This window comes from Erpetoichthys calabaricus, chromosome 14 (assembly GCF_900747795.2).
Source record: "Erpetoichthys calabaricus chromosome 14, fErpCal1.3, whole genome shotgun sequence".
Taxonomy (NCBI): domain Eukaryota; kingdom Metazoa; phylum Chordata; class Cladistia; order Polypteriformes; family Polypteridae; genus Erpetoichthys; species Erpetoichthys calabaricus.
Window position 1 is genome coordinate 111,953,337 of NC_041407.2, and position 13,860 is coordinate 111,967,196.

A 13,860-nucleotide genomic window follows, 5' to 3' on the forward strand; every position below is an offset into this window, starting at 1 on the left:
GTGGTCCGCACCGAGTGAGTAAGGAGACACCAGCACTCGCATTCTGCATTGATTTTTTTATTTATGTATCCATTCTGGAAAACGCATAAGGCTCATGGTAACATCAGGCAGGAAAGCGGCACAAGTTGAAGTAAACGTGATACACGGCATTGGCACAACACTGGCACAAGCACAAATCTGCAACACTAAGAGCGGCTGTAATTTGCCCCATTGACACCCAGGGCACAAGGTCCTGCCAGTGCAGTGAAGGGCATAGTCCCCGCTCCCTCGGGTTTGGCTGTGCCAAGTGGAATCTCCCGTCTGATCTGGGGTGGCACCACCCTTCTGCCATTCCTCCTCAGCAGTTAGTGCACACACATTCACTCACACACTCACACCCCAAGTGGTACGGACTCCTCACCCAGCGCTTCCTAATCCATGCCACACAACCATCCTGTAGGAGGGCTTGCGACTGGCAAAGATGGCAAGGCTTTAGTGGTTTAACTGCCACAGTGGCAGAAGGCACAAGAATTACCCCTACAACAAGGCACTTCCTGTTCAGCTTGGACGCAGAGGGAATGGTGGCATGCACCAGGGGCTCCATGGGCTGGGCACAAGCACCACCCGATTTGGCACACTATTTGGACCTTCAACCACAGCAACACAACATTAAGTGCAAAAGGTTCTGCAGTTGGCAAGCAGAGTGCAAGTAAACACACGGTAGGGCATCGTGCACAGAAAACAGCTGCCCACCACAAGACAAATGCTTCCACTGGTGGGTATGCCAAGACAGGAGTACCCACATGCAGCACAACACGAGACGGGCACACATCTGATTAGTCAGCTTGCTGCTAAGCTTCAGGGACCCCGGGGGGGGGGTGGGGTGTCCTGCTGTGCCTCTGCCACAAAAGTCACAATTGGCACCTGGACAAGTAAAGCACATGGCAACAAATGGGGGGGGTCCCAAAAGATTAGCGGACGACAGTGAAACCTTCATTACCACAGCCACACACCACCACTCAGTTGGCTTTAATTCTCTTCCTTCTTGACCTCGGGCACCAAAAGGACTTTGCCGACATTCTTCCTTTCCTGCATCTGCCTCATGGCATCTCCCACCTGCAGGGCAAAAAGAGGGCACAGGTAATCAGAATTCACCATACTGGCGAATACAAGAAACACCAATACAAAGAACAGGAGACGGGGGCATTGGGGTGGTGCCCGCGCTGGAGACTCATCCTTTGAGCTTTGTTTGGAGCAGGTGATGCCCTGCTCGAGTGGTGCTGCTGGCGGCGGCAACCTCTGCAGGCTGCCAGCCACATCCTTACCCGGCCCTCAATGTGAAGAGACGCAGCAGCCAACCAGAGGAGGCCCCAGTGGGCTCAACACAAACAGGGCGGACCTCCTCCGAGGGGCTTTCTTGGTAGCGCATGTGACGGCACTGTGCCCACAAACTGAACCGATTCTGTCGTCCCAGCGCCAGGCGGCCATTGCCTGAAATGGAGGATGGCTGCCTGGCATTTGTGTGGTTCTCCTAACCCCAGTCATTCGTACAAAAGACCCCGGGGGGCACCCACACTGACCTGCTCAAAAGGCCACACCGAGTCCACCTTGGGCTTGACCTTGCCTTGCTTGTAGAGCTCGAGCAGAGTCTTCATCACGGTGCCAATGAGCTCCATCTCGCCATCCAGGCACCCGAGGTGATAGCCACACACCGCCTTGTTGGAGTGCATCAGCTGGATGGCATTGATGCTGAACTGATTCCACCAGGTCTTTGCCAGTGCCATGATGTTCTTCTTCTGGCCAGTCAGGAGGTTGGCAGCACCTGAAAGAGACAAGCGGGTGGGAGTCAGCAGCAGGCCGGGGCTTTCAAAGTGGCTGCCAGACCCTCCACCCCCCACCATTGTTGGTCTCCAAACTAAACTCATTCCCAGGGTGGGCTTAAAGCCACAAGAGGTATCTGGACAGCTGGGTCATGCCACTCACAGCCTCAAAGTAAAGGTGGTGCCAGCACTGAGGGACTAAGGGGCAAAGCACACTTTGGAGTCCACAGGGCAACAGATGTGCCCTCGCGGTGGGCCATCAATACCCATCTTCATTAAACCCGACCGAATCCCAACCACCGAATCAGAACGGGTACAAAAGCCCCAGTGAGCACCCCATCGTCACACACAGCAGCATTTGTGTGTGCCACGTCTGCCAGTGAGCCCCGATATGACGTCCTCCAGGAGCACATGCCTGGCCTTTTGCTGGCACGCCAAAGCTAAGTCAACAACTGCTGTTTACATTGGGTGTGTGCCACAGGGAGATCACCCAATGTTTAGCCCAGTGCCCGGCCCCCTCAGGAGACAGATGACCAGGAGTGCAGCATGTGCCAATGTGCAGGTGGGCAAACAGCTCAGCGTCTCTGCATGCTCCCACCTTCTGAATCATTTCTCTCACAAGTAATGCCCGACAATGGCAATGCCAGCCAGCTCCCTTTAGACCGGGGTGGGCACAGTCGCTCCTGGAGAGCCACAGTGGCTGCAGGTTTTTGTGCCAGTCAGGTCTTTCTCCGGATGTGCCATCGGTTGTCAGGGCGGCTGACGGGCATCGATGGAGAGCTGCCTGCTGCTGCCATTAAAAGTGAGGAGATGCCATTTAAAAGTGAAATAAGCAAGCGGGCATCAGAGTGTGAACGGGTGAAAATGAAGAACAAGTGGCACTTGAGCAACAAAGGGACTGACTTGGCCCACCCTGCTTGGCGGCACCTACCATACGTGACGAGTTTTCCCATCGGTTTGAGCAGGTTGAAGGCTTTGCTAGTATCGGACCCCCCAAGAGGGTCCAGGACAACATCCACACCTGCAAAGAGAAAAGTGCAAGATGACAAAACACCAGGAGCCAAGTGGCCAATGGCATGGCAGGAACCGAGGTGCCAGGCCTACAGAAGGGCGCCGGGTGCCACCTGCTTACCTTTGGGAGAAATTTTGCGGATCTCGTCCACGTAATCCATGGTCCGGTAGTCGATGGCGTGTGTGACTCCATTCTGCTTGATTACTTCATGTTTGGAGGAGGAGGACGTGCCGAACACGGTGACATTCTGGACAGTCTGGCACAGCTGTGTTGCAGCAATCCCCACGCCACCTTCGAGACACAAATGCCGACAATTAGACACGTCACTATCACGGGCAATCACGCAAAACGGCTGCCATTTCAAAGCGCAAACAGAGTTCATCAAGTGGCGAGGTGAATGCCCCCAAGTGCCAATGCCCACTCCGTTCTTCGTAACGCTATTCTGACCCCACCCACGTCACCTTCTCCGCTCCTTCCATCTTCTGCCCTGCTGAATTGTCCAGACGAGGCCTCACCAATGTGCTGGGCTCCCTTAGAGAGGGGGTCCCAGTGGGCAGCATACCCCCCTTTGATGTTCCAAGACCTCCATCTTGCCCTCCTTGGTATGAAGCCCGGCTTTCATTTTCATACTTTTCTGCCTTCCCAAGTCCTAATTGTGCCCCACCCCAACAAGAGGGTCTCTGCCAGTCCTCCAAGCTTAGGGGGTCTCATGGAGGCCATTCACATAAATTTGAGAGCAGCAGCCCCCCAGTCTTTACGGCCTTCTCGCGTTCCTGACCGATCACATGGTATGAAGCCCAGCCCTGGGCCCCCAAAGTAGGGGGGCACAGACATCCAAAAGGCTACACGGCCATCGAAGGGACATGCCACGTGGGCAAGGCCCACCTCAGAGAGCCACAGACGTCACAACGTCCCACCCACCTCCCTCGGCACAGTTCAGCGGAGCGGGCTTAAGCCAGACACCGTGCCAGGGGGCGGGACCGCCGTGTCCACTCCAGAGCCACTCAGGCGACCTCAGCGGTGCACAGCTGTCAAGTGGGCTTCCCGCACAGCTGGCTCCAGGCAACGCGTCCCCAAGGAACAATGCCTCATTGTTGTTTGCTCGCTGCAGTACATTAGGAGGAGCGGGCATGAAAAATTCATCACGAGTCCTGGCACAGCGGCCGGCAGCACCGCGTCAGCACACATCTGCAGCAGCGAGGAGATCAGATTACCGGCCGTGTCGCCGCGGGAGGACCGCCACTTCCGCTCGCCATTGTTTGGGAATTCCTGCTCAGTGTGAACGTTTGACCCTGGCGCTCACTTCACACCACCTCAGCCAGCCCCTTCACCGCCTTTCCGTACCCCTGACATCCAGCGAGGTGGTCACCCGAGACGCTTTAAAGAATTCAAAAACACGACTGTGCCACACAGGACCCTCCAGCCGTGCCCGGCTCCCTCGCCTTCAGACACACCCTCGTCATCACGGACCCCCTAGCCGGGCTCTCAATGAATCTGTGGGACCCAGAGGTGCTGCAGCAGAGCATTGTGGGAAAGGAACATAAAACTGAAGGTCATCTTTGACGTTGTCTTGGAAATGTCAACAACGCAAGTCAAATTTGGGACGAAGTTCAAGCCACATGCCTGGGGTGGCACCTGTGGCAGGACAACAAAACGAGGGGCAACACCTGGCTCAGCTTTGAAATGGATGCACGAGGCACACGGCCATCACGACACTCGATTGTCTCGTTGAGCCACCATGCCAACAGGATAGTGGAGGGTGCCATGAACACCTCCTCGGGGGTCTCATTTAACACAATCAGACCAGAACACCCCCAACATGAATGTGGACCGTGCCACATGTCTGCAAGCCCAATCCTGAATGCCACCCTGTCACAAGCACTCCTTAGGGCCGACTTTCTTCAGCAACAGCAAGTGCCCACTGTAGCCGACAGGTAGAACTCAATGAGAAGTGCCCAGAGGAGATGTGCCACACCCACAAAACAAGGCAGAGCAGCAGGTGGCACAGGCCTCAGATGCCCATCAGTCCTTCAAGCTCTGAAACTGAAGCCTCGCCCTCGTGTGCCCTACACAGGAGACCCCCCCCAATCGTCAGCAGATGCCACCCTACACACCCCACGCACCAAACCGTAGCATTTAACTGAAACTCCCAGCAGGCTCTGCTTCTCTCCACTAACCACAGGGGGCTGGCATGACCCCATTCTGACCTTCTGTCTGCGGTGTGCCACCAAGAGCAGTGTCATCTAGCTGTACCCCCTCACACTCTTCAGTGTGGTGGCAGGTTTCCGTCCTCAAGGCCCACCGCTTTACAGAAAACAACAACAACAAGGCCCACTTGAGGGGCCAACGGCGGCAGGTGAAGGCCACAGAGGGGCCTCGCCACCAAACAGACCACCAAAACTAAAAGGCAAACGGAGAGGGGGCCAAAATAACAGACTAGGCAGAAAGATGGCATGAGCCCACCAGGGACGAGGGAAGGGGTGAGCCGGCTTCAGAACACCAAGGGGGCTAAACTAGTGGAAGAAGCAAACCCCCCGCAGTGAAAATGTGAAAGAATGCGCGACGGGGCTGGTCCACGCAAGACGAAGAGCCACAGCCGACTGTACGCCAACCACATCCTGAACAAACCCCAACCAGTCTGGGGGAGTCCATGGGGGGCACACACCACCAAGTCCCCCCAGGAAGGTGCCTACCCGTCTAAATGTGAAGGCTAAACGGGACAAAGGGGCTGAGGCAAGACGGCAGCAGGGGGCTAAACGGGGGGCACAGCCAGGTGGGATTAAAACCCGAAATAGAAGAGCATAAGAGAGGCCTTGGCATTCAAGCGGGTGAAATGAACCTCTGGCACCCCTGGGCACTCTCAAGTGGCTGCTGGCTCCCGCAGTGAGCAACTCAGCAGTCATCACCACCAGGACCCCTTTGGGTTTAAGTGATGAGGAAGGGCTGAAGGAGGACCTGCTTGAACACCTCTGGCGCACCATGCCACTTTTGTGACAGGAGACCAGGAGGATGGCAGGATTTGGAGGGGTGGCGTTACCTTGGTGCCCCCACTAATCTGAGTTTGTGCTCCTGGAGCGTTAAGAAATTAAATAAATGACCAGCTGGCACACATCCTTGTGCTGATCTGCTTGACCAGCTGGCACACGTCCTTGTGCTGACCTGCCTAGTTTAACAGCCCAAGGATTCCACGGTTGTCCCGCACACATGACAAGTGACACACACGTCACACTCCTTAAATTCACCCGTTCAATCTTCTAACCCACCGATCCCCATTCACAGTCAGAGAGCCCGGCACACACCAGGAAGAGGCACAGGTTGCCAGCCTGTCACCGGGCATTCACAATCCGTCACTCACGTGACCCACGTAGCCTCGCCACGCACAGAGCACCACAGACGAGTATAGTGCAGATGTAAATGTCACTCCAACACTTGTCACAATAAATGCATTTGTACGATTTCAACCAGTTGGGCACAAAAGTAGGGGCACATCAAACCTCGAGTGCAGAGCCCACCAAAATGCAGGGTCAGTAAAACGGTGAGACCCCTGGCACCTCCTTACCTGCCGCCATGTGCACCAGGACACTTTGGTTTGGTCGCAAGTTTCCAAAGTCGAAGAGCATCATGTAGGCGGTCACATAGTTGACTGGCAGGGCTGCGGCCTCTTCAAAGCTCATGCCATCTGGCATCAGGAAAGTGTGGCCGACTGGCACAACCACGAGCTCCTGCCACATGCCGAACTTGTTCATCGCAATAACCTTGTCACCAACCTGTGTGGAAACAGCAGAGGAGAATCGGTGACACACAGAAAATGGCCCACCAGGGGGCGCCACTATGCCAGTTGACCACCAAGGGCACCAAACCCAGAAGCCTACAGGAGCCCCACGAGCCTCAACAGCACAGCACCCCTCCTGGCGAGACGCTTGAGCCCACTGGGGTTGGTGTGCCCGACTTGGCCAGTCAGTCAATCAGTGGACCAGCATTACCCAGATGGCAAGTTGGCAAACTTCTGGTCACAAGAAAAGGTTTGAAAAGGCAAATGAATTTGGGCAGAAAAACCTGAAAGTCACAGCAGCAGGAGAGAGCAAGGGGCACAAAGACCACAAGGGTCTCAACGTCTGCCGGAATCGATTTGGGGGGCGCCAGCCATGTGGCTCGGGGGGCTCTCGGTACTTAACAGCAGCCTCAAACCTGCTTAAGCCCACTCAGGGTCTACCCTGGCAACACTTGGCACAACCCTGGATGGAGGTACCAGGTGCCATCTCTAGGAGTGGAGAGCACGACACAGAGTTCACATGGCTAACCTCTGAGCCCCCGTGCTGCCAAACTCTGCATTAAAAATGTTGAGGCACCAGCACAAGGGTCCGGCCTGGGGGGCTTGCAATCAAACTCCATTCTCAATGCATCAATCAAACAGAGGGGTTCTTGCTTCAGCAGATCAGGACCCCCACAAGAATCTGAAGTCAACAAAATAAGGCGACCATGTTGAAAATCAAGTGCTGGCAGAAACCAAGAGGGGGAGAGCAGCAAGCAGACTCCTCATGGGGTCTTCAATCAAATACCAGTAGGGCTCGGACCCTCCAGGACCCCATACTCACCCCAGACCCCTACCCCCTCGAGGGCACATCCAGGGTGTACAGTGCCAGTCGCTTCTTGGGCTCAACAAAGACTGTGCCAGCACACGCCAGCTACCTGTGGCCACATCAGAAAAGCCTGCCAAGGTCCATCAAAGCACAAGCCCCCCCCCCTCATCACCACCACCACCCCAACATCATCTTAGTCGTCTGGGCCTTCAGCTTTCCAGAAGCTCACAAAGCCACACGAGGAGGGGGCACCGGTCCACATGAGGGGGGGGGGGGCGCGCAACACGGGGGTCTGCACAGATACACACGTGTCACCATGAGAGGCAAGGCTGCTAACTGAAAGGCGCCCCCCACTCCTCTCCATTTCCTTTCAAGCCCCTCGCAGCTACACACACACACACAAAAAAAAAGTTAACGGCGGGGGGTTTAAGGCGATCCCGAAGACCCCGACACTTCAAGGGACCCCCGCCTGGCGCTACATCTGGAAAGGGGATGGGGTGCAGGGAGGGGCGCCGGCGCACGGGGCGCATGCGCGCAGAGACCACTGTTTATCCCCAACACAGACGATGGGCGGTGGCGTCGCTGGCCGAGTTCAATGGGGGCGAACCGATGGGCTTTCCCGGGCAAACCCCCCCCCTCCTCAAACAAACCCGGTCATCACCGTCACTCTCGTGCCCACCTGTCGCTCGCTCACTCCTTCGCCAACCGCCTCCACGACCCCCGAGCACTCCATCCCGGGCGTAACGGGCGGGGAGGGCAGCCGGTCGTAGAGTCCCTGCCTGGCCATCAGGTCGGCGAAGTTCAAGCCGCAGGCTTTGACCCGCAGCAGCAGCTCGCCGGCTTTGGGGGCGGGCGCGCCCTTCTTGGTGTGCAGCTTCACTTTGTCGTAGCCGCCGTAGCCTGAGAGAAGCAGGGCGCGGTACGAGGCTTCCTCCTGAGCGGGAGTCGCCGCTGCTGCTGCTGTCGCCGCCTGCTGCTGCTGCTGTTGCTCGTCTTCCAGCTTCGTCTCGTCCTGCGGCTTCTTGTCTTCCTCCTGCTTGGGAGGCTCCGCTGCTGTAGCCTGCTCGCCGGACATGCTGCCTGCACTGAGGACGCCCTGCTCAAGTGATGAGAACTCCGAAGACAGAAGGCCGTCTTTAAGAAGACGCGAGCGAACGAGTGACGCCTCCGGACAAACTCGGCGTCCAGCGGGCGAAGCGCGCGCTCCGCTGCTCTCAGGCGGCTCTTAATGAGGCGCGTGACCGGCCGGCAGGAAGAGCGCGGCCGCGCGCTCCGGAAACCTTAAAGGCGCCGCGCGCGCTCTTGACAAGATCGGCGGTCACTCGTCCGCGCCTTGTGTGTGTGTGTGTGAGTGTGTGACACGATGAAAGCCGAGAGATTCGAATTCCAGGGCTCCTGAGTCAGGACTGTTCGTACTGCAGGGAGGTGTCTGGCAGACCCCCCACCCCTCATTCCAGAGCGCTCGAATCGATTCAATCAAAGGACCCCCGGCCACTGTCGATTGCTCATCCCATCCCAAAGACGCACTGACTGGATGGATTGGTGCCCTCCTGCAACTCGGATCTCCCCGTGGCCCTAAAATGTAATCAAAAGCCCACTGTTGGCGCTGTGTGACCCTGAGCAAGTCACTTCACCTGCCTGTGGAACAACAAGAGAAACAGAACCAAGTGCATCTCAGATATGACAAGCCACCTCAGACAAATGCGTGAATGTAAAATGGCATCGAGTGGACACAACTGGTCCTCTTTGTCTGAGTGCTTGCCGCCCTGCTGAAAATACTGGCATCGTTGTTGCTCTGAATGGCCCGCTTCCTTTCTGTCCCTTGTCACCCCTTAGCTAAGTGTCGCTGGACAAACGTCTTCCCGTGACATCCATTAAATGGGCAGACAGGGTGAGGTTTGACAAGCAAGAAATGAAACATGGGCATCTGAAGCATCCCGCCCAGCAGACCGGGAAGCACAAGACAAATGCCGGAAGCTGGATGTTTTTTTCCGGAGTGGCGTTCCTGGCAGAGGTCCAGACCTGAAGTAGAGGGGCGGGTGGCTTCCTGATGTCAATGCCACCACGTGGCCCTGACCGCTGGTGCTGGACGTGTCACCTCCTTCTTCAGTCTGTCTTTGTGCAGTGCCTCCTACTGGCGCTTGGGATCAGCGTGGACTGGAGGGAGCCAACTGGGTGTCCGTGACATTTAGTGAAGTGCTGCTTGAGTTGTGGAGCAACTGCAGCAAGAAGTCCGCCGACATGCCCCATGGCACTCCTGCCACCTCACTGTAGATAAAGTGGGTTTGTGCGGACTGTTGGCCATTGATGCCCTACATGCTGTGCACCTGGGCTCAGTCAGGCCCTATGACGACTCCCGGCGGCCATTGGCCACCTCACAAATCCAGCCCACATGTTGGCTGGCGCTGAGCTGCGCACTCCGGTATCCAGTAGCAACAGTTAGCCCAGGCCTACGTCGACGCTGACAACGTGCCCAGCACCTAGCAACCGCATCACTCAGGCACACCGGGCACTAGCTAGCTCTTACTGCGTGTGCCTCGTGCGCCTGACATGGATGAACGCGACTGGGGGAGCCCAGACAGCACGCAGCACAGGACGACTTAGAAGCCTAAAAGCCATCACCCTGCCTCCCCAGAGCCTGGCAGCACAGAGTTTAGGGGCACACAGATGGCAGCTGACTGGAAGTGCTCAGTGTCTGGGGTGGCCTCTCGATCCTGATTCTGCATTCTTTGGTGCAGGGGAGGCCAGTCCTTTCTGTGACGAAGGTGACATAGAATGCTCACTATCTAGTGTCATGTAAGGCTTTGTTTAGAGCTATCATGTTGATTTTCTTAAGTTGCCCTTGCTGGCTTCAGTAAGTGCTTACTTGGCATTACCACTGCTTTACCAGTCCATGTGGCCGAGTGTGAACCCCAGCACAGTTGCTTTTTTCCAGTGTTACCTAAATGTTGACTATAGGTGCGTAAATGTGGTCTGCTCTGTGCTGGCGGCCCATCAGCTTCTGATTCCTGCCTCCAGTACGACGCTGCCCGGGCAGGCTTTGGCGCCAAAGCGTGTCTACTCATGGATTTAGTCAGTCAGTCATTATCCAACCCGCTATGTCCAACATAGGGTCACAGGGGTCTACTGGAGCCAATCCCAGCCAACACAGGGTGCAAGGCAGGAATAAATCCCCAGGCAGGGCGCCAGCCCACCGCAGGGCACACACCCACACACCAGGCACACACTAGGGACAATTTAGGATCGCCAATGCATCTAACCTGCATGTCTTTGGACTGTGGGAGGAAACCCACGCAGACACGGGGAGAACATGCAAACTCCACGCAGGGAGGACCCGGGAAGTGAACCCAGACGGGTCTCCTTACGGATTTAGTCCGCCTTGCAATTGCATATTAACGAGGGTGATTTGAGTTTCCCTTACACTCCCATTCCGCAGTGCCTGTTAACATGCGGACGCACCAATGGAGGGGTGACCCTCATCACCGGCTGTGGACCCGCTGAGCTCTCCCACCGGCCGTCCGTCCGTCTCGGGAATGTCGCGTGTCTGCTCCAGTCCGGCCACAAGCCACTTACAGCTTTGTGAATGGCTTGGTGTTGACCACACCCCCGGTGGCAAAGCGAGGCACGCCATTGGCTGCGTGTCCGAGTGGGCGGGACGACGCCCAAGCCTTTCGCTCGAGCCCCGAAACGCGTTCGGCCGCAGTGGCGGAGCGGAGTTCCAGTGAGGCAGCTGTTGGCGGCTCTGCAGGAAATCTCTGCAGCCCGCCGGGGCTCCGGGGGGAAATCCTGGCTGCGCACGCCGGCATGGACAGTCCGGTGAGCCGCTGCAAGATCGTGGTGGTGGGGGACGCGCAGTGCGGGAAGACCGCCTTGTTGCACGTATTTGCGAAGGAGTGCTACCCGCAGGTACAGCCGGCACTTGGTGCGGATCCGCAGTGACGGAGGGGGAGAGGGGCAAAGTGAGGGGGCAAACGTGGCCGAGAAGGGGATGAGGAGACGATAACGAGCGGCCCGTAGAGGGATGGAGAGATGGAAGGGTGGAGAGGAAGATCCGATGGGCGCAATGGAAGTAAATGAGAAAGGGACAGCAGATGGAAGGATGGACCGAACGAGAGGGTAAAGAAAAGAAGGTGAACGAGGCAGTGACAGATGGAGAGACAGGGAGACAAGTTCTGGTAAGATGAACAAAATGAGGGGGCAAGGACAGGTGGGGATGCACGAGCTGAAGGATAGCGCGGGGCAGAGAACTGTGAAGACACCTGAAGGGTGGAGAGACAGAGAGACGATAGGATGGACAGAACGGGAGTAAGAGAGGGAGAAATGATGGCGATGTGAGATGGATGGAGAGGTACAGCTGTGAAGAGAGAAACTCCAGCTGGGTGGAGGCAAAAATGGGGAACAGTCGGAGAGATGGGCATAGACGGGGGGCGTCTGTGGCAGAGGAGTGGCGGTGGTCCTCGCCGTTTCTTGCTCCAGACCCTCTTTTGACTGCCGTGTGCTGCTTTCTTTGCAGAGCTACGTGCCCACCGTGTTCGAGAACTACACCGCGAGTTTCGAAATTGAGAAGCAGCGAATTGAACTTAACATGTGGGACACCTCAGGTAAACCTCCTGGCTGGGGCATCTTGCCACATGGGTACGGGTGGAACCCCCACATGACTGGGCTTGGCAGATTTCCTTCCTTGACAGTGCCCGGTGTCCGATGCCTAGTGTCTCACCCCCGCTTGCTTCTCTTCCAGGGTCAGCGTATTATGACAACGTGCGGCCCCTCGCCTACCCGGACTCGGATGCCGTCCTCATCTGTTTCGATATCAGCCGCCCCGAGACCCTGGACAGCATTCTCAAGAAGGTCAGTGTGCGCTGCAGGCGACCCCCATGATGGTCACTCTCATAGTACTGGGACAGAGGAGGACTGTGTGATCAGAGCTGGCACAGGGTCACATGCGTGGTACTGAGCTCAGTATGCCCCTGCGCTCTCCTTGCCAATTAGTATGCCAACTGCTGCCTTGTGAGGCTGTGCCAGCTGCCAGCTCCATGAAAGCCTAACTTGTCCAGGAGCAGCCAGTCAAAGGCGCCCAGTGTTCCTAGATGCCCATGCCAGCGGACACAGCACAGTCCCCAGACAAGTTTAATCACTTTTGTCTGGCAAGCTGCCCTTCCACTGGTCCCCATCAGCTTGTCCTCTTTTTGTTCCAGTGGCAGAGCGAGACCCAGGAGTTTTGTCCCAGTGCCAAGGTGGTGGTAGTGGGCTGCAAGCTGGACATGAGGACAGATCTGAGCACATTGCGCGAGCTGTCCAAGCAGAGGCTCATCCCCATCACACACGAGCAGGTTTGTGCCAGCCAGGCCCGCAGCTTATATATAGTGCCTTTCATGAGTGACGTGACGGGCGTGGCACCATTTCCACAAGGGAGTTTACCCGCTCTCCTCTTTGCATTGCAGGGCAGCGCACTGGCACGGCAGATCGGGGCTGCTGCCTACGCAGAGTGCTCGTCCAAAGTGTCGGAGAACAGCGTGAGGGACGTCTTCCACCTCACAACACTGGCATCTGTGAACAAGGCTCATAAGAGCCTGAAAAGAAGTCACTCAAAGCGGGTGCCAAAGCGGCCGCCACAAACAGCCGGACATGTGGACTTGCTGGAGGCTGGAGAGATGAGGAAGGAGCGGGCGCGGAGCTGCTTGCTGATGTGACTGGCATGGCTTCTCCTTATTCCTTCCTTGGTGGTTTCGTGTCCTGAAGCAGGTAGGGGGCTAGCAGTTGGTTGGCAGTGGAGAGGCAGAGACTAATGGCTTTTATCCTAAACTTGGTGGCCAAGCCTCAGGACCCCCTGCTTTGCATCACTACATAAGTGCATCTGCCAGCTGGAACGAGAGTTTCTCAACAAAATAAAGCACTTCCTCCTTACTGGTGTCCCGTCTATTTAGTGGGGGGCAATGTGCCAACAGTGCAGGTGGGCGAACTACAGGGTGGTGTGTCCTCAAGGCCTGTCTTTTGTAACAGAAATCCCCAGTTTGCTCAAGCAGTGTCCCCCGACAGCCACTGAGGCAGGTCTCGCTTAAGCGGAAAGGGCTTGGGCATTGGCAGCTTTAGGGTTGCTGGCCCAATGGTTAATTCCTCTTCTGGGTGGCAAGCCAGTGGTGGGCACTAGAGACTGGACAGCCCCCGGACTCACCTCTTATTCTCCCAACATGTGTGAGAGGGTCTCCTGGGTGGAATTAGACACATGCATGCAGTTCAGTGTACCAGAGCCACCACTGGGGCTGCTGCCCACTTTGCCATGCTTGTATCACCACTTCACATTTCTCACTTCCGTTAAGTGTTAGCCTTAAGGCTAGAAATGCACCTTCATGTCCTGAAAGCCCAAGCCAAAGAAAGACTGCAAAGTCACTAAATGGACTCAGATGTTGGCACAGGAAGAGGTTTTTAATGTAAAATGGCATCCTGACCTGTAGAATCCTGCATTGTTAGA

The 13,860-nt window shown here is 56.4% G+C and overlaps 2 protein-coding genes across 4 annotated transcripts; one reads left to right on the forward strand and one right to left on the reverse strand.

Annotated features, from left to right (window-relative positions):
• Positions 1 to 36: 36 nt before the first annotated feature.
• vat1 (vesicle amine transport 1) lies at positions 37 to 8,618 on the reverse strand. The gene is made up of 6 exons (XM_028820018.2): positions 8,071 to 8,618; positions 6,371 to 6,578; positions 2,932 to 3,102; positions 2,731 to 2,820; positions 1,560 to 1,801; positions 37 to 1,095 (listed from the first exon to the last, which is right to left on the reverse strand). The coding sequence occupies exons 1-6, from the start codon at positions 8,464 to 8,466 to the stop codon at positions 1,009 to 1,011; spliced, it is 1,194 nt and encodes a 397-aa protein (XP_028675851.1). The 5' UTR covers positions 8,467 to 8,618; the 3' UTR covers positions 37 to 1,008.
• Positions 8,619 to 11,066: 2,448 nt separating this feature from the next.
• On the forward strand, positions 11,067 to 13,295 carry rnd2 (Rho family GTPase 2). Of its 3 annotated transcripts, none has more exons than XM_028820022.2 (5): positions 11,067 to 11,297; positions 11,905 to 11,992; positions 12,130 to 12,239; positions 12,587 to 12,721; positions 12,833 to 13,295. In XM_028820022.2, exons 1-5 carry the CDS (start codon positions 11,196 to 11,198, stop codon positions 13,079 to 13,081), a joined length of 684 nt encoding a protein of 227 aa, XP_028675855.1. In that variant the 5' UTR covers positions 11,067 to 11,195; the 3' UTR covers positions 13,082 to 13,295. The 3 variants fall into 3 exon arrangements, with proteins under 3 accessions (XP_028675855.1, XP_051774982.1, XP_028675854.1); XM_051919022.1 differs by having other exon boundaries at positions 11,096 to 11,207; XM_028820021.2 differs by lacking the exon at positions 11,067 to 11,297 and adding an exon at positions 11,382 to 11,566.
• Positions 13,296 to 13,860: the final 565 nt, after the last annotated feature.

What these genes read in the sequence shown, in the direction of transcription:
- vat1 (XM_028820018.2), bottom strand. Translation starts at nt 8,466, where the DNA reads ATGTCCGGCGAGCAGGCTACAGCAGCGGAGCCTCCCAAGCAGGAGGAA. An exon ending in CCTGGTGCACATGGCGGCAG is followed by an intron (nt 3,103 to 6,370) that starts GTAAGGAGGTGC and finishes TGTGTCTCGAAG; the next exon opens with GTGGCGTGGGGATTGCTGCA. An exon ending in GGGAAAACTCGTCACGTATG is followed by an intron (nt 1,802 to 2,730) that starts GTAGGTGCCGCC and finishes TGTCTCTTTCAG; the next exon opens with GTGCTGCCAACCTCCTGACT.
- rnd2 (XM_028820022.2), top strand. Translation starts at nt 11,196, where the DNA reads ATGGACAGTCCGGTGAGCCGCTGCAAGATCGTGGTGGTGGGGGACGCG. An exon ending in CGAAGGAGTGCTACCCGCAG is followed by an intron (nt 11,298 to 11,904) that starts GTACAGCCGGCA and finishes CTTTCTTTGCAG; the next exon opens with AGCTACGTGCCCACCGTGTT. An exon ending in TCCCCATCACACACGAGCAG is followed by an intron (nt 12,722 to 12,832) that starts GTTTGTGCCAGC and finishes TTTGCATTGCAG; the next exon opens with GGCAGCGCACTGGCACGGCA.